Here is a 27,683-nt window from a genome sequence, read left to right as displayed (position 1 = left end):
GGCCATCACCGGGCCTCACCTCTGCTCTGCGGGTACGGGCCGAAGACCCAGATAAAGCCTGCATACATGTGTAGTGGCCCAGTAGTGCTTGGACCCTGTAGCCGAAATAGCAGTTTTCATTTTTGGAGGGCATGTTGTACCCTCCAGCACTAACCTAAAGTAGGACCGACCCCATAAGGTTGCAATATGTACCCATTTGATGATTTTGCAGCATGGGACTAACTGGCTGACCACAGCAAAAAGTTTGCAGTCCACCAACTGCTGTCCCCATGTCCACCAAACAGATGGGCCAAACTCATTGCCTCTTGCAGCATTCTCAGACCAGGCTGTGAGTCCCCATCCAGAAGAGGACCCAGACAGCCAATGAAATGGTCAAAAAGTGTTGCGTGTCCAAGAATTGTTCGGAGCAAATCCAGATATAATCCAGATCCAGATATAACGAAGTGTTGCTATGGCCCGTTTTGGCAGAATTTAAAGCAATCAATGGGCAGCTTTGCACATTATTTTGGATCCAGACCCTGGCAACAATGTATTGCTATTGTCTAGCAGATTATTCCATCGTTAAAACAAACTTTTGCATACCGAAAATGGATTGGAAAACTAAGTGTTGGGCTTCCCCCTATTGACTTGTACAAAGCACCCCAAAATATACTCAGATTTGGGTCCATCTTTCTTGTAAGGCTTTGGAAAGATTTGAAAGGCCCCATCTACATAGACATGCCCTGGCGGGTGAGGCGATAGCTGTTCTAATATGGAAGAAATTGGCCATTTACAAATGTACTAGCATATGTACACAGACCCTACCCAGCCTATGTGGAATCTGCCGGGGTGTATCCAGGTCATGTAAACCCATCCACGACATTTTAAGGAAGCACTTTAGTTAAAAAGTGCGATAGATAGCCAAGTCTTTTCCCTCTGTTTATTTTCAACAAAAACGTCATAAAAGATTAGCATCACAAGTTCAAATGAATGCCAGGGAATCACATACAACAATCATCCCCGCCCTTGAGATAATACAATGGATTAAACATTACTTATCAATCTTTTTTGAAAAGCAGAAGGTGGCACCCAAGTGTGTAAGAAGGGTAGCCTTTAAGTACTACAAGGGTCAAACGAGTAGACAATACTTTGTGACATATCCATAATGGCCTAAGCCACTGCCGCCTTACCACACGATAAAAGGGGCAAAAATGAAAAAATGCACTTCGGTTTCATCTACACAGAGCAGGAAGACAGTTGAACTACTTACCTTTGGTCCATTTGGCAGTGGTAGAATACCCAGCCGAAATTAAGCATACCGGCTATTGGATAGCTCAGGAGCAACGCGCTCGCCTTGGAAGCAAGACGACGCAGAGCAACAGGTTTGATCCCCGGATCTGTGCTTAGAAACCTCTGGGCATTAAGCATGTTATAAATAAACAATTAAATACAAATTAAATAAAATTGAGTTTGGGGTTAAGCTGAAAATTTAAATAAACTTCTGCCCCCAAATCCTTTTTTAGCTGCAGATAAACCACTGACTTTTTCCCTGCCAAACAGCTGTCGATCATCTTACTCAAAGCCCATTCCATAAAATATTTTACATAACCTTCTTTGCATCTGTATGGGTTTTCCCATAGGTCTGCAAGCCCAATACTGGTTAACATATTTCTAACATGTTAAAACCATGGAAGTAGCCTTCCACCAGGTGTGTGAAGAACCTCCAACAGACTTTCCAGATATAACAAAAATACTTCAGTGTTCCAAATACAAAGCCAGTAAAGAACAGGCTGAGGCATAATGACATTTAATTATGCGAAATTCACATGCCACTTTCTCTGCAGTCTGGCTGGAGGTACATTCGCCATAAACCCATAGTTTGGCTCCATATGAAACTGCAGATGTTGTTTGGGCCTAATAGATCTTGAGGGGATTTGAGAGTAACTTTCCATCCAGGTGATTGACAGGGCTCGATATCAACTCACATTTGCGTAGTTTATTCAAGGAGCCTTTTTCAAGGAGCCTTTTTCAACCAGGCTAAACCATTTAAATTTATTAGATATGATCAGACCCAGGTAGCTTATAGACTCCACTGACTCCAACAACCGAGAATACAAATGGAACCTCACCCCCCTGCGGGCCGTTCGGCCAACCTGATGGCACTGCATTGTTTTTGTTTTAGAATATCAGCAGACCTTCTGCAACGCACAGCTTGCCAAAAACATCCAATTGGTTCTGCAGCCCCTTTGGGGTTTTGGACAACAAAACAGCGATCGTCTGCGAACAAAAGGAGGCTCCATTTATGGCTTCCTAATCTTGGAGCGTCCAAAGCTGCTGCTTCGAATGCAGAAACCATACTATTGATATATAATTAATAGCAGGGTGGCCAAAACACATCAATAGAAACAGTCTGCAACCCCCCAATGGATCTGTGCACAGTTATCAAAATACAGTGACTTAAAGATCCCTAGGCACAGTATCAAAAGCAGTTTGGACATCCGCAAATGCCAGGTACAAAGCTTTGGGAACTTAAGGTCACATTTTTCCGACAGATTAGGTCTAGCCTCATCGCCCGATCGATAGTTGCAACCCCTTGCCTAAAGCACGCTTGGACATGCAAAAGAAAACCTAGGTTTTCCACCCAATCCTCCAAACAATGGAGTCAACCTCTAATACATTTTTTGCCAAGGAGTCTATCAAAGAGATCAGCAAGTAATTGGAAGTTTGATCCAGTTACCTTTTTTAAAATCGGGAGAAGGACCTCCAACTAGATGAAGGAGTATTAGTTGAGGGAACGCCATTAAAAAAATGTTAAGAAAGGGATCCTAACAACTTGTTCATCTTTGAAAAGGTCTGCAGGTATAAAATCCGGGGCTTGGGCCTTAGCACATTGTTGTTTGTGAATGGCCCGCTTAACTCCTACAACTCTGTCAGCAGTAGGCCACAGAGTATACCCAATCACCCTCGCCCATTTCACCCCTCACCTCTGCACTCATCATAGGCTGGCAAACCTGTGAATACATTGACTAAGTACTCGAGCCATTCATCCGCAGAGTTATTACTCAGTGCGGTATGGTGATCAGGCTTAATGTCATCTTCACCAGACGCCAAAACTCTTCGCTATTATTTGAACCAGCTGCCGTGCCAAGAGCTGTCCAAATATTTGTATAGAATACCTTCTTCTTGGCCAATAAATGCTTGTAATCATGGCTTAGACTAGCTAGTTTACCAGTAGCACTGGCCTCCCTACTTCTGAACGCCTTCACAAGTGTAACTTTTGGTGTCCAACAGGCTCTATCATACCAACAATTAGTCTTTCCATTTAATCAAATTGGACTTAGAGGTGAACTGAGCTAAACTCTATACTATTGCAGTGTAAAATCAATAGTAGGGGCAAGACTAGACTATTGCAATGTCCTCCTGGCTGGCACCTCCACTAAAAATTTAAACCGTCTTCAAACTGTCCAAAACAATGCTCTCAGAGCAGCCCTCAGAATCCCAAAGAGATCACATCTCACAGGCCAGGAGGGAGGCCCACTGACTTCCCGTAAGAGAAAGGATCATATTTAAGACTCTAACCTTGACGCACAAATGCCTCAGCCTCTCTGCCCCGGTCTACCTCTCAGAAACCATTGCCAGAGACACCTTGTCTCGTCCCAAGAAAACTGACCATGCCAATAAACTACGCATCCCGCACATTCGCAGAGCCAAAGCATGAAGTATCGGCTTCATGCCACATTGAACCCAAACTCTGGAACTCTCTCCCTAACGCACTCAGAGCAGAGACCACCCTCATAGCATTTCCAAGACTCTTAAAACCACTCTGTTCAACTAACTTTTTGCTCCTGTGATAAAATGTAAGTAAGTCTGTACCATACTCGCACATGTAACATGTATGTATTCGCAATCAAGTTCACTGTTGTAACAGCGCCACGGTGCCTCCGGGCTGCTGTGCGCTTTATAAATACTAAATAATAAATGAACTGGAAGCAGAACCTTACAGATTTGTGCCAACAAAATCTACTGTGGGCACTAGTGGCCATCGCCGCCAAGTTATTGTCCTGGGAATTATCAGTGCCATCTAAGTGGAGAAGAGTGCGTTTTCCGATTTCCTCCGGAATCTCCAATGAGAGAGCAGCAATCAAAGGATTGTTGTCGCTCTCAGCTCTTTCCAAGATCTTAAATGCAACCAGCAAGTCCCAATTAACCATTGACAGCAATATATAGTCAATCAAGTTTCTCTTGCTCAGAGTGCGAAAAGTCACATGAGCCAGGGAATCCTCCAAAAATCTCCCATCAAGGGCTCTCAAACTATGTCCATTTAAAATCGAACTGACTCTACCCACAAGGCAAAGCAGCGGGGGTTAAAAGGAACAGACCGCCCCGGGATGCCCCACACTTCATCTTCCCTTGCTAAATCCCATTTACATTGGTTAGGCTCTTCTAATTTACAATAGAAGTCTACCATAACCAATCAAATCTTGTTTGGACAATGAGCAATGTTAGCACGGATTATGTTCAAAGCCGACTCCAGTCATGCAATAGTATGTAGATTTTGCTTTAAGTACAAATTTAATAGAGTCGTTCCGCCCTTTAAATGACAGACAACACAAAGCAGGTCAGGAGATTCCATTTCCAAACATTTAAAAGTGGCATCAACATTAGCATGAATCCATATCAGCAGCCCACCCTTGGAACGCCCTCTTGGGGACCTTTCTGCTGGTTTGGAAAATAGGCAATAGTTTGGTTTATGTACTGGGCCAATCGACCACGTTTCCTGCACACATTAATCTATGGTTCTCCATTAGTGCGTGCCAATCAGGGTCTACATTCTTGCTGGCCAACCCATTGATGATCCAGTAGAGTACGGAAAATGATCAGCAGTTCTAGATTTTTTTAAACTGAGGTAGGCGGAATAAAAAATATACACACAACAGCCACACAGAGTTATATCAATAGAGCTGGTAGCACTGTTCGATAGGAGCCATGATCTGCATACCATTTCCCCCACTCAACTCCCATTAGAACGAAAACCAGCAAACACGAGAGGGTGGAGTCACATTAATGCAATGATGAACTGTGCCCACCGCCCCCTCCCCACCACCCCGAGAAACTGCCAGTTAGTGCCTTCAATGCCGCCTGCAGACTCTAGGACAATCGAGGATATACCATTTGTTAATGCAAGGCGGCACCCGTGCCCCTCTCCCAGCGAAAAACTTGGACAGTGAAGAGAGGAAACCAACCACAATAGGATCATGCCAGACATGAAGGCGACAGATCTTAGAATGAACATCTGCATAAACCATAATCCCTTTGCTAAACAAAGCCTCGTTGCAGTTCCTTAAGCATGACCTGATGTAAGGGTTAATGAAACCGAACCTACAACCACCATAGAACAAACATGCAGTCTGACAATATCAGGCAGGTTGTGAAGATGCTGCTAGATCTGTCATCAACCTCCACTATTTTCGACAGGGCCTTAAGCAGGGCTGCTTATACGGATTCTTGTTCCCATGTGTCCTCCCTTTAAAAGTGCATACAAGATTCCTGGATTGCCATCCCGGCAATGGATCGGACAGTTGTTTTAGATGGGACGAACAGCAGAGTAGGAGAGGCTGGGTACTCTACAGATAGCACAAAAACAATCAGTGCAGCCAGAATGGGACAATCAGTACCCAGGCTAGACAAATGTTCCCCCGCAACCCACCAACTGCAGGTGCCACCACTGAAACAGGGGTCTTCTCCGCTTATTGGCTCAGCTGAAGAGGGGCGACTGACCCGGGGTAAACACACAAAGTCAGTCCTTTGGGGTTTGTGAGGACTTATCCACCTTATAGCAGCCAATACTCTGCACCTCAGCCTTGGTTGTTTTGATATTTGAGCAGCCATTAAGGAACAGGTCTATAATCTCCAAGCATTTGAGCTTGGCAGGGTTCTGTGAAACGATTCCCCCAAGAATTACCCCGATGGCGGGGCGGCTACTCACAAAGGAGAACAATGGACCTTCCAAAGCTATACAATCCACTATAACGGACAACCAACTCAAAATCAGGGACAACTTCGTTTTGGCTTAGCCCACACATATTGCGAGTTTACACTTGGTCTTGGCAGTTCTCCGTATTCAAACTATCTATATAGCGCTCCAGAGCCTCCAAGGTTGAACGATCAAAGGGCCCCAGTATTGGTACAATTTTTGGGAGGCTCAAGCGATCCTCTGACCAGCAAGCAGAGGCGTTAATGCTCAGATGATTGACACTTCCAGTGGCACTCCCATATTAAGCCCCTGGGCCCCACTTGTCGTCTTAACCTTGTCATATACCTCTAATATGCTCACTAAGGGGTTTTGGGAGACCCGAGGACCAACTAGCGTTGAGGGATTATTGATCACATGGCCTTGACCCATCCCACTACATGGATCAACGTCTGAAATCCTCCCCTTCTTTAGAAACCCCACAAGGAAGGACATTCTATGGAGAGGAGCTGGAAGAAAGCTTACAGGGTGTAAGAGCGAAGGTGCCCTGGTTGGGGCCCACAGATGCTGCAACTTTGTAGCTTTTTAGGGCCCATTTTATAGTTCACAGCATCCGTTTGTTCCCACCTTTGGCACTTAGGGGGGTTGAGGGCTTTAATCGTCCTGTATTCCCGGGCACCACTTTCCATGATGCCATCTTGATCCCAGGCGTTGTTGTTAGAGCTCAAGCTTCTCGCCACAGATAGAGAAAAGAACAATTAAAAAGGGCCCAAGAAAACAGGGAACTCGGGGAGTTGCTCTTACATCACCCCGCTTCCCCAACACATTTCCCGTACACTCACGCAGCTATTTATTGAAGCAGTAAACATTGCCTTCTTATTAACGTTCTTGGAGCGTTCATAACAGCACCTGTGCTTACTCGTGCACTGCAGAGCTTGTTATCACAAAAATGATATAGGCCTAAGACTCCAGGGCCAGAGAATGGACTTCCGTTTAAGTAACTATTAGTCATTTCATTAATTTTAAGCATATTACATTTTTTTATGGCTAAGGGTCATGCGACTTCGATGTGTGGCATCATTGGGTAGGTTATGGCACTTCGGCTACTCCTAGCATTCTTGTTTGTTGCCATAATAAATAATGTTTTATATTGCACTTCATGCCATACATTGGTGCTCCGCGATCGGAGATTGTGAATACCAGTTGGTCAATTTTACACTTCTCAATTTATTTACCGGTCCTCGGAAGTATTATGGAAAGACTATCGTACTGGGTTTCCGATCTGTTCCCTGCAGGCAGAACGCGGACATCTTAAACGAGATATCAACTTTACCACCAGTTCCTGGTTGCTTAAATTTGGTCTCAGCTGGACGCAAACACTGTTTTACGAACAGCTTATTCGATTTCCACCTGCTACAATTAAATTCTGAAAGCGCTGCACTGCTCCCTCGATCTAGGTCTGGGTTTCATCACAGTTAAGCAAATGTCAGATTTAAAAACAAGGGCCTGAATCCGCCTCTCTGCCGGAGGCGAGACTGTGGCCAAAGGCCAGACAGTGTGTCCCCCTAGCTGGCGGGAAAAACGCGTTGGTGGGTACGATAAAAGGTCAATATTCTGTGGTGAACCCAAAAGCGGTCAGAACTATTAGCATATTAACATAGGCAGTCTGGCGCCCGGGGATTCTTCTTCTGAGAGAGGGGCAGCACATCCGGCCTTTGTTCCGCCATGCCTGCAAGGCCTCTCTCTGAAGCAGGTTCCTGTCGGCACGACCTGAGCATTTCACCTCCTAGTCACAAAACAAGAACCTCGACAAGTCCGGGAAACCTCCTGGTGTAAATAAAGTGTGCTGTACTGGCGAGTCCTTGGCTACGGGCCTCTTCACTCCTCCCATCTTGCTGCGTCAGTCCCCGCCTGGAAGTTGGCCACAAACCTCACTATCATCAGAGTCACCGGGGGAGAACTGGGCACCCATCCCCCAACGTGAGCAGCCAGCAGCTTAAAGGGGCAGGCCTCCGCGCCAGCCCTATGGAGCCCTGCAGTGTTCAGCCGAACCTGCCTGTACAGCATGCACGCGCCGGAGCCCTTCGGGGTAGACTGGAAGGCTGCAGCAGCCTTGCAGTGATGCTTCCTGAATCCAAAAGGCAGCAACATTCATATGCATGTATTCAAGATACTGGGTAGAGGGGGGAACCGAAGCACAGGCAGCTAAAACGATGTGCTAAGGATCACACGACGTTGTCAAGTGATGAAGCCGGGATCCGAGCCGTGGGCTTATTGTTACTTAAATAAACAACCGCATCTCCTATCCTTAAGCCTCATGCTTTTCTCACATTTTGTACATGTGGGGCGGGAGGCCACTGTTCAAAAAGACAATTTCAAGAGGACATGTTTGGAAAATGTTTTAATGAAATATAGCTGCATCATGCGACGTAGTAAGAGACAGACGAAAAAAAAAAACACGCATTGCCATGTCCCAAAGCAGCTCGTAAAGTAAGGACTGGAATATGCGTTCACGCATTGAGCGGCGGCTGCCCTGGGCACAGCATGCTGTTCGTTTAAGCGGCGTTAGGTCACAATAAATACAGGTCTGTTTACACAGAACCTGGTGAGCGGGTTTTGCTGCCAGCTCAGTGAGAAAGCAGTGACGAAGCTGACATGCTGTTTGAACTATACCCATAATCCCTTTCAATTCTGCAGATTAACAGAAGCCCCACCCTGTTCACTAAACGTGAATGCAAGCAACCCATGAATTCTTTACACAGGCGAGCCCCGCCCCCACAAGCGCTTCCTCGCAAGAAATAACCAAAGCACAATACCATGCTGTGTTACAAGAGTATGCATACAGTTGCCGGACGTTTAGAGTCACTTTTACAGTCCGTGGTCACTTCTAGATGGCTACCGGAAGGAACACACAGATGAATATGCCACATGGGAGGAGTAGCCTGGGTTTGTACCAGACAAGGGAGGAAGGGGGGGGGGGGGGGTCGCCATCTGAACATTTTATAAAAGGTGGAAATTATGCATTTTACAGCACTTTGTGAAAAATGGTGTTAAAAGCTACAGTTTGCAATATTTTGTATGGTAGCATGTTGTGGGTAGGTTCTCATTTAATGGTGTTAAATTGTAGGTATTTGGACATGAGGGTGCGGGGAGGTCTGCATGCATGGTGGTTGGATGCGAGTGCTGGGGAAACTTCATGGATTGTTAGGACAAGGTGTTACACCCATCGCCTTAAGGTATATAGTATGTTTTGTCAAACCTCGTTCCATGTTTTACTAGAGAGGGGGGGGGGGGTTCATGCTGTTACGGTCCCCTGGATGTTGGGCGGCTCTAGGAAATTAATTGCGGCTGTGGGTTAATCTATATTGTGTATGGGGTGATGGTCTCTGCACGGGTATGACGCCATGTTGCTGGGTGGGTCAAGAAAAATGGGATTGCGTTCGTTCAGTGATAGGGGGGTACGGCCGAGGTTGGAGGTGTCGGTTGGGTTGTCTGTCATTTGTGCATATTTATGCGTGACCGAGGACACCAGGAGGGGGAAAGGAGTAGGGTGGATGAATCTGTGATCCAGCAGCCGGGGCTTCTAGAACTGGAACCTGGCCAAGGGTGTCAGTTGCTAGAGGCTGCAGCGACATGGGGTTTAAAGCTCCATAACACCATTCACAGTGTTGTCCCTCATTACATAGCACATGGGAGAAAATAAACAAAAAAACACAGATGCAAGTCCCAGGACCGTTTGCCAACATAATTTCATCATGCCTTGGTCCACAGCATATGTCCGTGTATAAAACCTTTTCATGCTGGCGGTGCCCATACATGTCCATGCATGCTGCACCAACATATGCCAGTATTACCATGCAAGGACTCACTGCCAGTAAAAAATGCCATGCCACAGAAAGAAAGTATAAACAAGCTGACTATACCAAGATAGGCCACTGTACCCAGTAATCCCACTTAACGTTTCCTTTTACTATTGGGGCAAAACACCCAAATGCAATGAGTCAAGAATATACAGGTAGACTAGAGCCACCAATGTAAGACGGCCTAACCACGCAATAACACTCATCCTTGTTTACTTGACCTTTGATGTCAAGTAAAAATGCCATGCCACAAAGAAATTATGTGCAGACCGACACTTCTAGTGCCAGGCTGCATATACCATCTGAATATGGCATTTTTTACTTGCCATCAAGGGCAATACCTGGCTAGACTCGCTTACATGTGATGTAGGCAGTTCAGCCACGTAATAACTTAACGTACCATTTTTGCTTTACCCTTGTGTTGAAAAGTACAGTGCATCAGCAGTTAAAAAAAAATATATATGACATTTCCCCCAGAAGCCTGCAACCCTAAATTCAGAAGCCCTGCCGAGCGCAGCCTGTCAATTTAAGGGTGAGGGCTGACACATGCTTTCACCTGCGCTCAATGTAAGGGTGAGGGCTGACACATGCTTTCACCTGCGCTCAATGTAAGGGTGAAGGCTGACACATGCTTTCACCTGCGCTCAATGTAAGGGTGAGGGCTGACACATGCTTTCACCTGCGCTCAATGTAAGGGTGAGGGCTGACACATGCTTTCACCTTCGCTCAATGTAAGGGTGAGGGCTGACACATGCTTTCACCTGCGCTCAATGTAAGGGTGAGGGCTGACACATGCTTTCACCTGCGCTCAATGTATGGGTGAGGGCTGACACATGCTTTCACCTGCGCTCAATGTAAGGGTGAGGGCTGACACATGCTTTCACCTGCGCTCAATGTAAGGGTGAGAGCTGACACATGCTTTCACCTGCGCTCAATGTAAGGGTGAGGGCTGACACATGCTTTCACCTGCGCATTCACACATTCATACAACTCCTTACATGCACACATTCATAAAAACAAAACACCAACATACATACAATCTATACACACATGAATACATACACATTACATGGAGAAAAAAAAAAGTGCGTCTAGGCACCCTCCATACGTGCATGCACTGGCATGGGGGACTGTTTGGCCCTCTACGTAACGTGAACGAGCCAAGTGACAGGAGAGACACCTCTCCTATAAATCAGCGGGTCTATGTATGCTGCTAGCGCAATAATGTAAAGCAGCGGGTCAAGCCTTCTTCCACCTCCCATTAATATGCTCAACGTTGCTGCGGAGCCGAAAGGGCAACGACAAAAAGACCAAAAATCACACACACGGGGACTGTGCTGCCTGTCACTCATGCAAGGTTCTAGCACCCAGTCGATAGTGGCAGGCCACCACTGCCTTCAGCGGACTAAACAGTGAGACCCTGGGGAGTCACTTCTCTCTCTCCGGGTGACCCAGAATACTTTTACCCCAAAACTGCAGTGGACAAATAGATAACCACTTTCATTTACCAAAATATTTTTTTAAAAACTGTCTGGGCTCATGAGGTGGTAGGTGCTAAAAAAAAAAAACCGAACAAAAAAAAACGCACGAGGTAAACGATGTGACAGTTGGGGAAATCGAGTGAGGAGGTTTAGCCGCCTTTTCTTTTGACCTCATTTATGGGCAAAAATAGACGTGCTACATTCTAGTACCATTGGGGGACATTCCAAAGGAGTGGACCCCAACAGTAGCATAAAGGAGAGCTTATGGACACCAGAGCTCTCAAATTTACCCATGCCACTCATGGTAGTCCGAACCTAAAAACTAAAAAAAAAAAAAATTCACAATAACCAAGATAAAAACACTTCACTCCGCATCGCAAAGGGAGATTAGAGCACCCCAGATTTCCTGAGCTCTAAACACTTAAAAAAAAAAAAACATTCATCTGTGATAAGGATCCTTACAAAAAATCCACACAATATAAACAAAAAAAAAGACAAAATGATAACAATCATTAATGTCCTTAAAATATGTCTGAATACATAGGCCAACATAGTAATTTAACAGTCATGTGTGTCTTAAAATCAAATACATTATCAGTATTAGGATAAGGTCATCCGACATAAAATCTAATCAGAACATACAAAGATAAAAGATTTCCCATTCAAACAGCTTAATCAAGAATCTATAGAAAGCAAGAAGCAGAGCTAGAATACACCCTTCCACCCCTGGGGACCACCGAGAGCACTCAGCATGAATAAAAGGAGCACATACGAATGAATCCAAGTGCAAGTGCCTTAGAGACGAGGTCCTGGGACAGTATAGTAACAGATGGTTCAATGTTTCCACTTGCCCCGTATTGCAACCACGTCGACAAGAGCACGCCGAAGTGTGGTAGGGCCAATCTTGCACCTCTACAATACAAGGTCGGTAGTTGGTTCATTTTGAACCGGATATAGATAGATATAGCCCTGTGGCATGGACATAAGTAGACTTATTTGGGGAGTTGATCTATTTTCCTTGTGAAGCCAGCATACTCCCTGTGCATTTTATAGGTACCCAATTGTTATATAGTTCTCTGCCAATCAAGTTCATACAACTTTGTTTTAAGAGGGTTGTGTATTAATTCCTCTGAATCCGAATCTATTTAGTATGAGATGCCACATTTTACCATTGAATGTATTAATTTAAGAAACGGTCTGCTTTTATAGAGACACCAAAATCCATGTACAGGGAGGGGGGCTAGGTGGGCAGGGGAGGGGAGCATTTTGGAGTAAATGCCTGGTTGAATCCACAAGATGTTTGACTCAAACAAATTTGGGCCAAATTCGTGCCCGATGATGGAATTGTAATAGAAAACGATAGTCCCAACACTTGTTTCCAAATAATACCATGGGTAGTGTGAAGGTATTTACACAAGTCCACTAGCAGGCCATCTAAACCGTAACCAATAAAGGGTTTGATCTTAGCCAGATAGAATTGGAGAAGAGGCAGTAAGGAGAAACCACACAACCTAGCATAGATTCTTTTCATTTGCGCCACCAGAGGTTGAATCTCAGCTTTTCTTTGTAGTCGGACATAGCGACCATGTTGGATAAACAGGAGCCCATGTAGCATAGTGAAGGAACCCTGTCCAACCAAGAGTCCTCAACTGCCCAGTACATAATTATGGGCTTCATTTTCTTGGTATAAATCAATATTTTGGATTTTGACCCATTGATCAGCAAGTTGTTAGTGATATCATACTCCGAGAACAAATTCCGTTTTCTCTCGGTGCGAGATAAAAAAACAAAAACTAACCAGTTCATTTTGATTGTCGGCAGTTTGCCAGGATTCATGGTTTATGCGCTCCATAGTTCTTCCAAATCAGTGATAAGATTTAAGAGTATGGGTGCTAATATGCAGCCTTGTCCGAGACCAATGGATGTAACAACCGACTGCGACAGAGCAACCTTCCTCATTAGTCGAATCTTTATAGTACTGTTTGAGTGGTGGCACGATAGAATTTTATCTAGGGGAACCAGGAATCTTCCAGTACAAAAGTTTGAGCCATAGTTTTTCACAGTTTACACGATCAAACGTATTACTCATGTCCATGGAGGCAATATAAACAGTGCCTATGGACGCTCGCTTAACCGCCACTAATAGATGGTTAATAATACAATTTAAAGAGGTCCCTAAAGATTTTCTAAACCTAGTTTGGAAACTTGATTGGAGGCCACATTTCTCCACCCATCCATTCAGGTCCTGCAGGATCAATGAAGCAAAACGTTTACTTAAGGCGTTCAAGATGGCAATCGGCCTGTAGTTGGATGGGTTGAGTTGATCCCACCCCTACTTCTTGAAGAGCTTGATAATGTAGGATATACTCCTAGAATGGGGAAAATACCAATGTATCCAATATCTCCATGGTACAAAATACCCGACCGCAAGACCGAGTCGCTTGCAATGATGACTGGCACGTAGCAATCTGACCCTGAAGCCATGGAAGCTTTCGCCTTAAGAATTACCATATGTACATCATCCCTGGTCCACTGGAAGCCACGCAACAAGGTATATTTGGTGTTACCAAAGTTATCCTTTTTTGGAATATAAAAAGTCACCCAGCTTTTTTCATCAATAGTACGAGTCCTGATATGCAATATTCCCCATAGTCCCATTGGTCAAGTCCCAACATGTTTCAGTATGTGTGCTAAAAAGTAGCCTCAATGTAACTTGGCTATCCCTTAGGTTTGCTTGGCATTTGAGACTTTGTGTAATTTCTTTATCTCTGCAGAGGTTGTCTGTAGATTCTAAATGCATCCATACCCAGGTCCTTTCTACCCCACAGATCCCTATGCTATTTTCTCTTTAATTATTTTGGCTCCCGCCACCCTATCATCGCAAGTATACAGGTGTCAGGGGGCTACCACCTAACCTTTCTCAAGAATGTTTTTCAGAGACCTCAAGTGAAACCTGTTTGAAAGACCTTGCTGAGAACACTTCATACTGATTCTCAATTAAAATACAATAGTGCATAAAAGGCGGTTCGACTAAACCCCGTGTCCAAGGCTGTAAGCGCCAACATCGGTTGAAACTCGTTTTTGTATCAAGATATTAATAGTAGAATGGTTGCTATAAATCAGATCCATTAATGGAAAGGGTGGAACACAGCAGTATTAGGTTGGGAAATCCACAGACATGGTCAAGCCATGATCGGAACTCCAAGCCGAAAACGGTGAAACGGGAGACCAATCCCTAGGTAGTAGTAACTGCAAGTCAATGTATTCAGATAGCTATCCCACATCTTCTCTCTAGCAGTAGCACCTTTCATAACGGTTCCAGCCTCACTTTTGGTTCCCTGCAAACAACATTCTCGTAACACACAGAAGGAACAAGTTACTTACCTTTAACTGTTGTTCTCCAGCATTGGTCTGGCATGGATTCACATGCTCATGAATATTCCGTCGCCAGGCTGGGAATCCTCGGTACAGAAAAAAAAAAAATCAGTATCAGTTTCGTTTCTGATCTGTCTTTCCTAGTAGTAACAAATCACTGATCTCTGGGTCATACTGCCCACAGCCAATGACTGCCCTCTCCCTAAGCCCCGCCTCAGCAGCCATCCCCAGATTTGGTAGCACGTAAAGTGGCAGTATGACCAAGTGAAGAGCCGCAGAGGGGTAGGTGGGAGAGTTCGCATGTTAATCCATGCCAGACGCATGCTGTAGAACAACAGTTACAGGTAAGTAACTTGTTCCTTCTCCAGCATGGGGTCTGGCATGGATTCACAAGCTCATGAATATAAGATTACATAGCAGTACACATGCACAACCACGGGAGGTGGCAAAAGGCTCAACATTAAGCAATACATAAAAACATTAAGCAACTCTTACCTCCTCACCAGGCCCTTCAGGCGAACAGGAACGCCGTGGTAGCAGCGATCGCCCTGGTCGAATGGGCTCTCGGACGGCCGGGCAGCGGTCGGTTTGCCAACCGGTGACAGTGCATGATACAGCTGGAGAGCCATCTGGAAGTGGAAGCCTTCGAGAGAGCCTTCCCAAAGTTCACAAAAAGCTGCAACGTCTTCCGAAAACTCTTTGTGAAAACTCTTTGTGCGATCCACGTAGAACTTCAGCGCTCTAGCTACGTCCAGCGAGGTCAAAGTCCTCTCGGCCGGCGACGAAGGCGACGGGAAGAAACTAGTAACACCAAGGGCTCGTTGAGGTGGAAATCCAACGGCACCTTGGGCATGAAGGGGGCATGAAAGGAGGATGCGTCCTGAGCACCACCCTCGTGTCGTTAAAAGTCAAGTACGGAGGCTTGCAAGATAGGGCCTGAATCTCTCACACTCGCCATGCGGAGGTGATGGCCACAAGAAAAGCTGTTTTCCCCCCGATAGGAACTTCAACGGTGCCGTATGCATAGGCTCGAACGGGGTCCCCATGAGCCTAGTCAGCACCACGTTGAGCTCCCATGCCGGGGCTGGGACCTTCATGGCGGGAACGAGCGGAATAGTCCCTTCATAAATTCCTTCACCAGGCGATGAGACCACAAGGACACCCGTCCTGTTGTCCTGGTGTATCTGGAGATGGCAGCCAGATACATCTTGGAGGCGTCAGCTAGTCCAGCCTTGGCCAACAACAGTAGGTACGACAGTACTTGAGGGGCCATAATCCGTAGAGGGTTAATCTTCTGTGCCCGGCACCAGACAGAGAACCTCTTCCATTTGTGTCCGTAACACTTGAGTCGAGGACGCCCCTGGCCTTAGCAAGAACCTCTCTGCAGTCAGCCGGTATATCGTATCCCCAAACTCTAGTGCTGCAGGAGCCAGGCCTGCAAGTTCAGCGACTTCGGGTCATGATGCAGAATGGCGCCTCCTTCTCTGGAGAGAAGATCCGCGTCCACGGGCAGTTTGACTGGTAGGGACGCTGATAAATCCAGAAGGTCTGGGAACCAGATCTGTCTCGGCCACACCGGTGTGACGAGGATCATCCTGCACCAGGACCTCTTGAGCTGGTTGACGAGCCGGAGTAGCAGTGGCAACGGCGGTTAAGCATAGAGGAACAGGTTGTCCCAGGGGAACGAGAAAGCATCGCCCATGCTCCTCGGTTGGGGGAACCTGCTGGCGAACCTCTGGCACTTGGAGTTCGTCGCTGTCACAAAGCGATCGACCTGGGGTCTGCCCCCACAGCCTGAAGAGCAGATACACTTGATCCTGGCGTAGCTCCCACTCGTAGCACGAGCGCAGCTCCCTGCTGGGTGAGTCGGCGATGGTGTTCTTTATCCCTGCCAGATGAAAAGGTACCAGAAACATCCCCTGGTCGACGGCCCAGTGCCACAGATCCTGGGATTCCTTGGATAGGGCTGGGGATCTGGTTCCACCCTGCTTCCTGATGTAGAACATCATGGTGGTGTTGTCGGTGAAGATCCTCACCACCTTGCCCTTGAGGGACGGAAGAAAAGACCCGAGGGCCCAAAACACTGCGCGGAGCTCCAGAATGCTGATATGAAGCTGTTTCCTCCGGGAGCCAAAGGCCTCTCGCATGGAGATTTCCGGTATGCGCTCCCCACCCTTCCAGGGAGGCATCCGTCGTCACCGTTACCTGGTGAGCTGGGGTCTGAAAGTCTGCGCACGCCGTCAGATGAGTGCGGGTGCCCCACCACTGGATCGCTCGTCGGAAGGTCTCCTGTCCTCGAAGCTGCCAGTCGCCTGGGTCCAGCGTGCGTCGAGGAACTCTTGCAGTGGACGCATTCGAAGTCTGCACAGGCGTACCAGATAGATGCAGGAGGACATCATCCCGAGTAGGGATTTGATGGATCTTACCCTGGCTACGTCCGTGCCTAGTATGCGTTTCACCTTGCACAGGATGGCTTTCGTCGGACGGCGAGGCCAGCCGTGCCACTGTGTCGAGCTTGGCTCCCAGAAACAGGGTGACCTGCGAAGGGACCAGGTGGGATTTGGGGGAAGTTGATGGAGAACCCCAGGTCCGTGAGTAGCTGGACGGTCTTCGCTGTGTGTTCTACGGCGAGCTCCCTTGTCCTTGCTCGGATGAACCAGGTGTCCAGGTAGGGATAGACATGGATCCCTTGCAGGCGTAGCCACGCCGCCACCGGTGCCAGGCACTTGGTGAATACCCTGGGTGCCGACTTTAATCCAACGGGAGGGCCTTGAACTGGTAGTGTCGTCCTTGGACCACGAACCTGAGGAACTTCCGGTGTCCTTTTAGAATGGGGATGTGGAAGTAGGCATCCTCCAAGTCCAACAATGACAGGAAATCGTCCTCCTCCAGCTGTCCCAGCACGTGCTGGAGGGTGACCATCCGGAACTTCTGAGCCTTGATGTACTTGTTCAGTCACCGCAGGTTCAGGATGAGACACCAACCTCCTGTCTTCTTTACGAGAAAGTATCTTGAGACCCCGGAGCCCCAAAGTCTCTTTGGGACGAGCTCGATGGCACCTTTCTTGAGCATCGCCCTTACCTCCAGCAGCAGCTGGGGTACGTGGTTTTCCTTCCTGGCCACGGGTGGCACGCAAGGGCACTTCTTTAGAAACTCAAGGGCGTGCCCCTGGGCCAGGGTATCCAGCACACAACATTGGTGGAGATGGACTCCCACACGCTGACGAACTTCGCCAGCCGGCCTCCCACCGGGGTGCTTCGGTGGGGGCCCGACACCACGGCCGGTTCAGTCCCGTTTCAAGGCCACCTTGCCGCCTTGACCTCCCTTGCGACGACGGCGGGAAACTCCAGACTTGCCCCATCCTCTATAGGCCTCCTGCGACGAGGAACAGGTCACTTGATGGTAGGTAGAGAAGCCGCTGCCGGAACCTTTGGAGGCTCCTTGCTTGCCTCCGGTGTTCCAAAAGGACGGCCGTCGTTGCTGGAGAACTACCAGGGCCCGGGCTGTCTCCGTGTACCGTTTTGATGGTTTGCAGGGACTCCTCAACTGTCTTCCCAAACAGGTTGTTCCCGTCGAAGGGCATGTCCAACACTTTGGCTTGTACGCCCTGGCGGAAATCCGTCGCCTTAAGCCATCCGCGCCGTCTGAGACAAACACCGTTGCCCAACTGGCGGAAACCGGTGTCAGCGATGTCCGACGCCACCGTTATGGCGTGGTCCAACGCCACCTCGCCTTTTTGCAGGATTTCCACGGCTTCTGCCCTCTTGTCTGGCAGGAAGTCCAACAAGGGAGCGATTTTATACCAAAGTTCCCTGTCGTAACGGGCAACGATAGCCAGGGCGTTGGCCGCCTTAATCGTCGTCGCCGACGTGACGACTTGTCGTCCCATCGCGCCGAGCTTCTTTCCCTCGCTGTCCGGCGGCGAAGTCGATGCCCCCGCACCTTCTTCCTGGCTGCCGCCGAGACGACTGAATCCGGAGTCGGCTGTGCTCCAAGGCAAACAGTGGCCGCGTCGGGGACCCGGTACTTTTCATATCGGTCTCTTTTTGCCGGTGTCGTGGATGGGTTCTTGAGGAGGGAGAGCCCTTCGTCCAGATGTCATCCAGTAGAGGTACCGCGAGGACCGTCTTCCTCTTGGTCTCTCGTCTTTGATAGAGGAACCCCTCCTTTTCTTCGGGGCAGAGCTGGAAAAGCTCAGATTGCCTGGAGATCATAGCATGGAAGGATCCAATCTCATCGGGCGGGGAAGCCCAGGGGGTATTGGGGGGGCGGGGGGGGAGGCGGGGAGTGGGGAAGATGACGGGAGGTCCACCCCGGCGTCGCCTCCCTCGTTGTCCGTGCCCGTCGTGGCTGTGTCCGTGCCATCCCCACGGACCGTGGACGGGGAGGAGGGTTCCCGACCGCCCTGCCCCTGGCTCCTCCGTCGGGCCTGGTTCTGGCTCCTCCGTCGGGGGTAAAGACAATCTAGTCCTTATTTCAGAGCATAAGGATTGAATTGCCATCAAAATGGCCGCCGAGTTGTCCTGCGGCACTGGCTGCGACGGGCGCAACGGTTGGTCTGGGGTCCCGTCGGCGCCGCCGTCGCTTCCGTCGTCCCCCTCGTCGGGATGCCTCTCGACGGGCTGGTCCTCCATGCCCGCGTCATGGCTCTCAGTGGCTTCGACAAGTTCCTCCTCGGAGGTTGTGTCTAAATCCACGACGGCCACTCCCGCCCCCCCCTCTTTCTCCGCTGGGGGCTTCGTGGGGGTTCTTTCGATGGGCTTGAAAGATACCTCCCTCCGAGGTGGCAGGGAGACTCTGGGCCCCGAGGCCACTACCACAGGTGTAACCTCCGCAGGCTGCGCCAGGGTTGCCGCGACCTCCTCGATAGAGGCCTTGGCTGTTTGAATCAAGGCCTTAGTCATCGACTGCGTGCTTGTGGCTTTCACCTTGGGGGAGGGCTCCCCGCCTCGCTCCCCCTCAACCGAAATCAAATCTTCGAGATCGACCAGGGCCTCTCCAGAAGCTTGGCCGGGTTCTCGGATTTCCTCTTACCCGAGCCAGAGCGTTGGCTCGTTGTCGATGGCGCCAGGGAGGATGCGCCCTGCCTGGCAGCCGAGGAGCCTGACCGTTCGGCGCTCCCGGTGCCCGCGGACTCGCAGTGCTTAGCCTTCTGTTGGGGCCCCCGTCGCCGGGGCGCCCTCACAGGACTTAGAAGATCGCTCGGATTTCTTCTCACCTGACAGGCTCTTTCCCTCCAGCCAGTTGGCGAGACGAAGATGGCGGTCCCTCATGGTCCGCTCCGACATGTTCCCGCAAAACGCACAGTCGTCCTCCACGTGCGTTTTGTCCTCGTGAAGACAGTAGAGGCATAAGGAATGCTTGTCTTCCTTGAACACGTTCTGCAGCTGGCATCCAGGGCAGGCCCTGAACAGCTTCCCGGGCATCGAGCTCCCTTTCTCCTGGGCCATGTCTGGGGTAGGCCTCAGAAACTTCTGGAATCCTCCAAAAGCGTTGTTAGACGAAATCTTCACCCTTGAGGGGCGTAGAAACTTCCGAAACGGGTCCCCGTTGATCGGATGTAAAGACGGTGGAGCTTGAGGCTCAATTTAACCGAAAAATGAGAAATTCTCTTTGAAAAAGCACGAAAACGCAGCAAAAGCTAGAGAGCTACAGCACGAGGACTCCCAACACTTGAACGTGCGATAAAATCTGAGTATGGCTGCCGGAGGCGGGGCTTAGGGAGAGGGAAGTCATTGGCTGTGGCCAGTATGACCCAGAGATCAGTGATTGGTTACTACTAGTAAAGACAGATCAGAAACAAAATGGATACTAATTTTTTTCTCTGTACCGAGGATTCCCAGCCTGACAACGGGGAATATTCATGAGCATGTGAATCCATGCCAGACCCCATGCTGGAGAATTAAAGTTACGGCTTATTAAAACATTACAAGCAAAACCCTTCCCCAACCATTCACCAAGGATTTTGTCAAGTGCCGACCGTAGAGCGGAATATTTGATTCACACGGTTCCAGTAAATGTTATAATTAGTAACTGAAAAGGGGGTGCTCCAAGCAAAATCCCAAATTCGAGCAGGCCTTCATTAGTTGCACCCATTTCGAAGCGATCCGTTTTTAGATTAGTCAATTGCAATGGTCAGGCACCATGTGGTCGACCTGGTGGATCTCTTGTGGCCACTTTGGAGAAGGTTTTAAATCCTTCTAGATATTGATATTTTTCACAGATGTAAAGGGGACATGGACATTGTTTCTTGCAACTGCCGTATGTTGTCATCTAGATAAATAGACTGCAAAGCTGCCACCCCAAAAATATTCTTCAGGCCACACAAGTTCCAGGACAATATTCTAAAACCACCAGCATTAAATATCAGAGACTAGGCCCTGGGGTTTCACAGTAGAGTTAGAGACGTTGTGAGACAAGACCAGTCAGACTGAGGAGCTCTATAGAGGAGAAACAGTGTTTAATAGATAGCAGTGGTGTTTTGGAATCCGTTTGGCAGCCAACGTGCCCATGCTGCAGTCTAGATCTTCATCTTATCTAAATCCCCAGAGGGTGTAAGTCTCAGAGCATGAATCCGGCTAAATATTTGAAGTGGCTTTGATCTAATTAGTTTCATCTCGCCGTTCACCTGGGTGATGTTTTCAAGGCCAATAATTCTTTCATCTTAACTTGCATGCAAATTTGAGTTCATATTATTAGCATTGCACATCCAGTCTCTCCAATTACCCAGTCTAGGAGAGACCGGCTTGGGGCTCAGATCAACACAAGTCATTATCTTACTATGGCAAAGTTATCTATATGGGGATTACCAGGGGGAAAAAGGGAGGCCATCACCGTCCTCCTGCTCATCATTTCCAGCGGTATTGGATGAAGGCCATCGTGGGACCTAGACCAGTATTTTTTCCTTTTTGGCAAGCCCCTGCTTGCACCCATTTGTTTTGAACCTGCAAAGCAGGTCAGAGGCTAACTGCCATTACAAAATCCCCCCATTGCAATTCCTAGCTCTGATTTAGTAGGCAACTGAGTATTTATACCCATAATTGCATCTTCAAAGGGTAATAAACGAAGGAATGTTTTGGAGGATCTATTCCTGTTGTTGAGACTCAGTTGATTTTTTTTAGGCTTTTTTGTCAATGGGGAACGGTTCTGCTTTTTGCTTCCAGTGCTTCCTTGTCCACACAAGTTCCTCAACAAGTTAGTACTTTGAGATTCCCCATTTTGGCAAGAACCAATGGCCAGAAGAACATCTAGTGTGTTGTAGTGTTTACATCAGCTGGAAACTGTGGGTTATCCGTTGCAAAGAGATCTGGTGAACAACTTGAGTAGTAGAGTGGGACTACTGATCATATCTCCCTCATCAATAATAGAGTTTTCTAGGAAAAGCCTGCCTCGATGTTTAGTGTTGTTTGCAAATGGGAATCTAAAATAAGCACCAATTTCTCTTCAATCAGCCTTAGTTTGGTTGAGTCTTCTTAGACAATGTCCTTGATATTATCGTATAAACGTAGCATGGACTCAAGGACCAAGTGTAGAGCCGAAATGCAAACAGGGCCTAATGAGTTCAAGTTAGGAATAATGTTCCGTTCCCTACAACTGGACATTCCTAAGAGTGAAGTAGTCATCAGGAATGTTCTGCGGCTGACGAGTAGGTTGTGGTGTGTATGTGGACGGGTGGAGCTGGTAACGGCAAGTCCTGAGACTGGGAAACTTGACTGAAGTCGCTACACAATTGCAAAAAAGATTTGTCAAATATGATCCAATCGGCCATCTCCACATTAGAGGTCTCCTCAGACGTTTCAGGACATTGGCTTGATGTTGGCGGGCAATCCATGGGCTTCACTGTGAAATGGCCATATTCGGTAGTTGAAAGTGGCAAACCAAGAGCAGCTTTTGCCATTACAAGATTAGGAGACACCGCAAGAGATGCCATTGGCTCCAGAAATGTCAGAGGAGCCGGAGGCGTGAACTGCACACTTTGATACTCTGATCCACATTGAGACCTGAACCGGGGCCAAGTTGCTATTACTCCCAAGGTTGTCAGTGGGCTGTGGAAGAGAATCTATTTATATGGCAAGGTGGCTCACATAAGCAGCACAACCAAGAAATGGTGTGGGCAAAATTGACAGTTCGCAACTAGAAGTACGTGACAAAACATGTACAACACTTAATTGAATGTGCCGTGTAGTCGCTTTCAAAGCCCAATGTACCACCACAGACCACTTGCACCCACCTCTGTGCACGCTCTGCACCGGAAAGAGTTAAGACATAGCCCCACCTTTTCCTGATGCTCCGAGTCAGCCCACATTGATTCTTAAAGGGTAGCTGTTTGCTGGTTCAAAACGGAGAAGAAAAAAACAGTAAAGCCCCAAGCATGTAAACCCCAGTCAATTCCAAGAGGTCATCTACAGCCCACTTGCACTAAGATTTTACAGGTTTAAAAAAATGTTACACAAAAAAGAGTGAAGAGAGAATTCACCGGTTAATAACAGCTCAATGAACCAATACACCCCCCCAATCAGACACCATTAAAGAATTCCACGATGCAACTTGAACATGAGTTTACGTCGAAATCGATGTAGTACAAAACCATTTTTACTGGTCAACTGGCTTTTGCGCCAGATACTGAAGAGTAACGTACAGTGGTACTTCCTAGAGGGTAATAGCAACAACATCAACGATTCAAAATTGGCAAATGGAGTACTATTAAATTGGCCAATAGTAACGATAGTTATTTCCAGTGGTACAAAATGACAGTTGTAGCACCAAGAGCTATGTAAAAACAAATGATTACACTCAGTCTAGTGACACACAAAGTTCCAGACGGGAAAAATAACTGTGCACCAACGTTGGGACACAGGATTTTTTCTGGCGTAATATTACTCTCTGCCCACCCAGCCCCACTCCCATCCTTTCCCGCTGCTACAGCCTTCGGGTTATGCTGCCGTCAGAAGTTGCAAGTTTGTTTTGGCATCCAACAAACAAGCGTAAGCCAGTCTTCTGTCATCGACGTGAGCAAGCAGAAATGTTCTGCTATTTTAGTCTGACCAGCCAAAAGGTAAAATCAGGTCTGCAATGCACTCCTCCTGCAATCTCCCAGAGATCACTGGAGTATAGGGCATGCAATGCTGAATCGCCCATCAAGCCTTCCCTCCAGCAGACGGCAACTGCAATCGCTGTGCATTTCTCTAAAATGCAGTGCAATGGCGCAAGCGGCTTCCCAGCTAGGTCTGCATTTCTGGACAGCTCCTACCTAAACAGCTGCTAAGTTAGTACTGACCGAGAAACTCACCAGAACCTCTGTAAAAAGGTTGCATACAGGCTTCAGATGTACAGAGCCTGATGTAGTCAGTACTGAGAGACATACGCTTGTATAGACATTTTGGACAAACGTAATGAGGTACTTGAATCCAAGAAGCGAAACCATTGGGCCTGGTTCTGACAATCAAGGGGGGTGAGGGGGGCTAGCGTGGTGGGGGTGAAAAAAGCAGCGGCTCAGGAGATGCCAAGGCCCATTTACAGTATTGGGTACAGTAGGGATGATTGCAACGTGCTAGAGCAAGTGGTGGTCTGCTCAGACATGGCCAAGGGGGGGGAAGGACACCATTTGGCATTCGGGGGTTGCTAGAGAAACTTCTGGCAATTCCCAGCCCCCATAATCCTGCTATGTCCACCATTTACACAGCTCCCATGGGAGAGTCGGCCTGATGCAAATGTGCAGGGCCAACCTCTTCATTAATATACATCCGCATCTGTCACTACAACCAGATATGTGCCAGGGCAAAAGAGGGGAGTCTGTCACAGCGGATACCAACCAGCACAGTGGACACTGCTGGCAGCAAGGGCTTGAGAAAAGGTGGGTATTGCTGGGCGTTGGCCCCAGGGGAGTAGCGAGCCACTGCTTTCTGCTCGGTCGGTGGTTGTGGTGGAAACTGTGCATTAGGGGTGGATACAGTCAATCATCATGTCCGTTTTTTGTTCAACAATGTTGTCACTAAGGGTTCTGTGGCAATCAGAGGTGGGGTTATGAAGAAGCACTAGAGTTAACCTGTATTCTAGTTTAATAGCATTCTTGGTTCGTTTTTGAGGCAAGACTATTGCCTAAGAGAAAACTGCAGTGAGACTTTGTGTGGTTTAATCATCATCAATGGGTAGTTTATTGTGATGACCGATGTAAAGTTTCAGTATCAAGATAGTGGTGATGCAGTTTTGCAATCAACCATTTTATTTTTTAATCTGATCCTAAAAGTCAAAAGACTGTACAGAGTTAAGTTATGCGACAGCGCAGTTGGTGCCCAGTTTTTAGAATTCTTATTCAGGACACATGGGTCTACATTACATAAAACCATGTATTGCTACAGGGTTCAAACCTTTATACAAAACGTATGCAGGAGCTTCGGGAAATACTACAAAGCTATTTTTAAAATACAACATTCTAGGTAAAAGATAGCTCGTGCCATCACCTTATTTTTAATGTGCATTATGTTCCCTCTGTGAGGTCATTCCAGGTGGGTGGCGGGGTAGAATAAACATGGATAAGACCCACCTGCGGTTTGATAAAAGGAGATATTGTTTTATTGTCCTTTCTTGGCCCTTTACTTTGCTTGGACAGGGCCTGCATTAATGCTTAAGAGTTGATTCAGTGAAAATGATGGAGCTCTATAGAGGAATTACTTAACTTGGGCTTTGTGTGAATTACAAAATGCAGGATTTTTATTTCGTTGCTGCAATTTTTAGTAAATATACAAGGACAATAATTCATTGTAGCCACCTAGCCAAAATGGAGCTGCAACGTGATGTCCCGATGAGATAGATTCTCAGGGTTGCGGCAACCCTCTATCGCTCCACTCATTTGGGGTCGACAAGCTCCACTCCCTGGGTCTCCTCCAAAGTGCTCCTCTGCTTGTTCAAGTGGCAGCCTGCGGGGGTGCATGCTTGATGCTACTTTTAAATAGAGGGGAAAAACTTAAGGAGACCCAAATCAGCCACGCCCAAAATAATAACCATTAATATTCTATGGGGCACTTCATGCAGAATTCCTTCCACTTGGAAGGTCTGTAATAAATAGGTGTCAATATCCAATTAAATGGCACTCAATTTACCAACAAAAAAACGTGATGGGCTGAGTCGGTTGTCATGGTATTTGAATTTGCGAATCAGAGGCAAGCACTTGCCTCACCGAGCTAAATTGCTTTACATTTTTATCTTTATCTTTTAGATGTAAATCCATAATGACCAGTGCACTCACTTAATTTCTGCGGGACCGCTGGTGTGAACTCTCGAGTCATGTGGGTACTGATCCCCATTTACACCCAGATGCATCCATATGGAATAACCAAGAATTGAATATTTAAAGTGCCGCTTGGGCAGCTGTGGAGTTATGCTCGAGTGCTGCACACCCTGCTTCTACCGTTTATGGAATCATAAAGGCTAATAGAAAAGGAGATCCACAGATGCCGACCATATGGGCTGAGGAATTAGGAGAAGATGTTGGAAGTGCTGTGAAATCACTCGTCTGATGAGTTTGGATTGGGGCCTCAGAGCTTCTCAAACAAAATTACTGTTTAGGGCCTATTGGACTCCAGAGAGGTTGTTCAGGAGGCAGCTTTTGGACACCGACCTCTGTTGGAAGTGCAACCGCTCAAGAGGTTCCCTCAGTCATTTGATTTGGTCTTGTCCCAAAACAATGCAGTTCTGGGAAAAGGTTAGTGAACGATTGAGTCTAGTCTTAAACATTGCAATTCCCATGAATGCTGCTTTATTCATTCTAGGCGATATTTCTTTGCTGGATGAAATTGACTTTGGCAAGAAAATTTGGTTGCTGCGAGCATGCATGGTTGTTTTTATTGAGGTCCCGGAAGTCAAGCCTTTCTTTTAATATTGATGAATGTGTGGGGGAGCTTCTTACTGTCTCAACGTATGAAAAAGCCATCTACAAGTATAAGGATAAATTGAGAAATGTTGAACATTTGGAGCTGTTTTCTTGAGGTCTATGGATGAACTTGAACTTTCATTCGGGATTGATGTATCCCTGGTTTTGTATATTACTGTTGTGTCATTACTTATGATTTTATACAATGTTTTTGTGATATTCTTGTGTCTGTTGCATGGATTGTTGCTTTTGTAATTTGCAGTCTTTGGCTTTGTTGTTCTCTCTTTTTCCTTTCTTCCTTTTCTTCTTTTCCCCCTTTTATGCACCTCTATTCTTTTCTTAAATAGGATGTTTAGTGGTAGTTTATGATGAACTGATTCGTATATTTTGACTTTGGTTGACAAGGAGTATGATTTAAAGATGAATGCCATATTTTGTTCTTATTTGCCATTTTGTTCTTATTTGCTGTTGTGAAATAAAAACTTTTGATCGCACTCGAGTTGTGTGTGTATATTATGTGCTATGATGTTCTGTCGTGAAGGTATTATTAAACTGAAACCACCAAAAGAAATTCTCAAGTCCCAGAACAGTGCAAAGCCAAGGATAGCTAGTTCAGGGGCAAGGTGCTCAACTTGGAAACAGCACCACCCAGGGCCACATGGATACTATACCAGGTCCAGTGCTTAGAAGCTGGATGAGCCAGACATGAAGCGATATATAAACAACTATAATGAGCAAAGTGGAATGAGAGGTCTTATAATTTGATTCTATGTTAAGCAAAGCACCTCTCCCAACCCACAACTTCATGAACAAGGTCTTCAAAATGAAAGAAATAACACCATTCTACCACTACTGTAGAACAATGAAAGGTGCAATAATAGAGAGTCTGTATTGCTAATACAACAGTAGTCCAATCCAGAGTGTCGTCCAGCTCAACCAAACGTCTAAACAAATTGTGTCAACATTGAACTTAGAAAATAATGTGGCTTTTCAGCATGGAAGGACCAACACGATCCTGCGACGGTGGATAGTTCAACTAAGCAACTCAAAAGGAGATGGGGTTGTAGAGTTTTCTAAAAAGCCGGTTAATGAAAAATGAGGATGCTTTAAATGCGACCCAATGCACAAGCTGGTTTATCGCTCAATCC

The 27,683-nt window shown here is 47.1% G+C and overlaps 1 protein-coding gene and 1 long non-coding RNA gene across 8 annotated transcripts in view; one reads left to right on the top strand and one right to left on the bottom strand.

The window, feature by feature from the left end:
• Positions 1-27,683, bottom strand: part of SSBP3 (single stranded DNA binding protein 3) — a 370,009-nt gene that overhangs the window by 315,276 nt on the left and 27,050 nt on the right. The window contains exon 1 of one of the 7 annotated variants that reach the window (XM_069642133.1): positions 7,803-7,856. The exons of the other annotated variants lie outside the window; for them this stretch is intronic. Coding sequence (XP_069498234.1) covers positions 7,803-7,841 — 39 coding nt within the window. The 5' untranslated portion in view covers positions 7,842-7,856. Of the gene's footprint in view, positions 1-7,802; positions 7,857-27,683 lie in introns of those variants that run through there. 7 annotated transcript variants of the gene reach the window in all.
• On the top strand, positions 8,787-27,029 carry LOC138522262 (uncharacterized). Its single transcript, XR_011283306.1, has 2 exons — positions 8,787-8,896; positions 25,882-27,029. It is a non-coding gene; the product is annotated as an uncharacterized lncRNA (long non-coding RNA).

Source organism: Ambystoma mexicanum, chromosome 1q (assembly GCF_040938575.1).
Source record: "Ambystoma mexicanum isolate Mex_15411 chromosome 1q, UKY_AmexF1_1, whole genome shotgun sequence".
NCBI classification, from domain to species: Eukaryota; Metazoa; Chordata; class Amphibia; order Caudata; family Ambystomatidae; genus Ambystoma; species Ambystoma mexicanum.
Note: the sequence above shows the minus strand (reverse complement) of the source record. Positions and strands in the feature narration are given on the sequence as shown.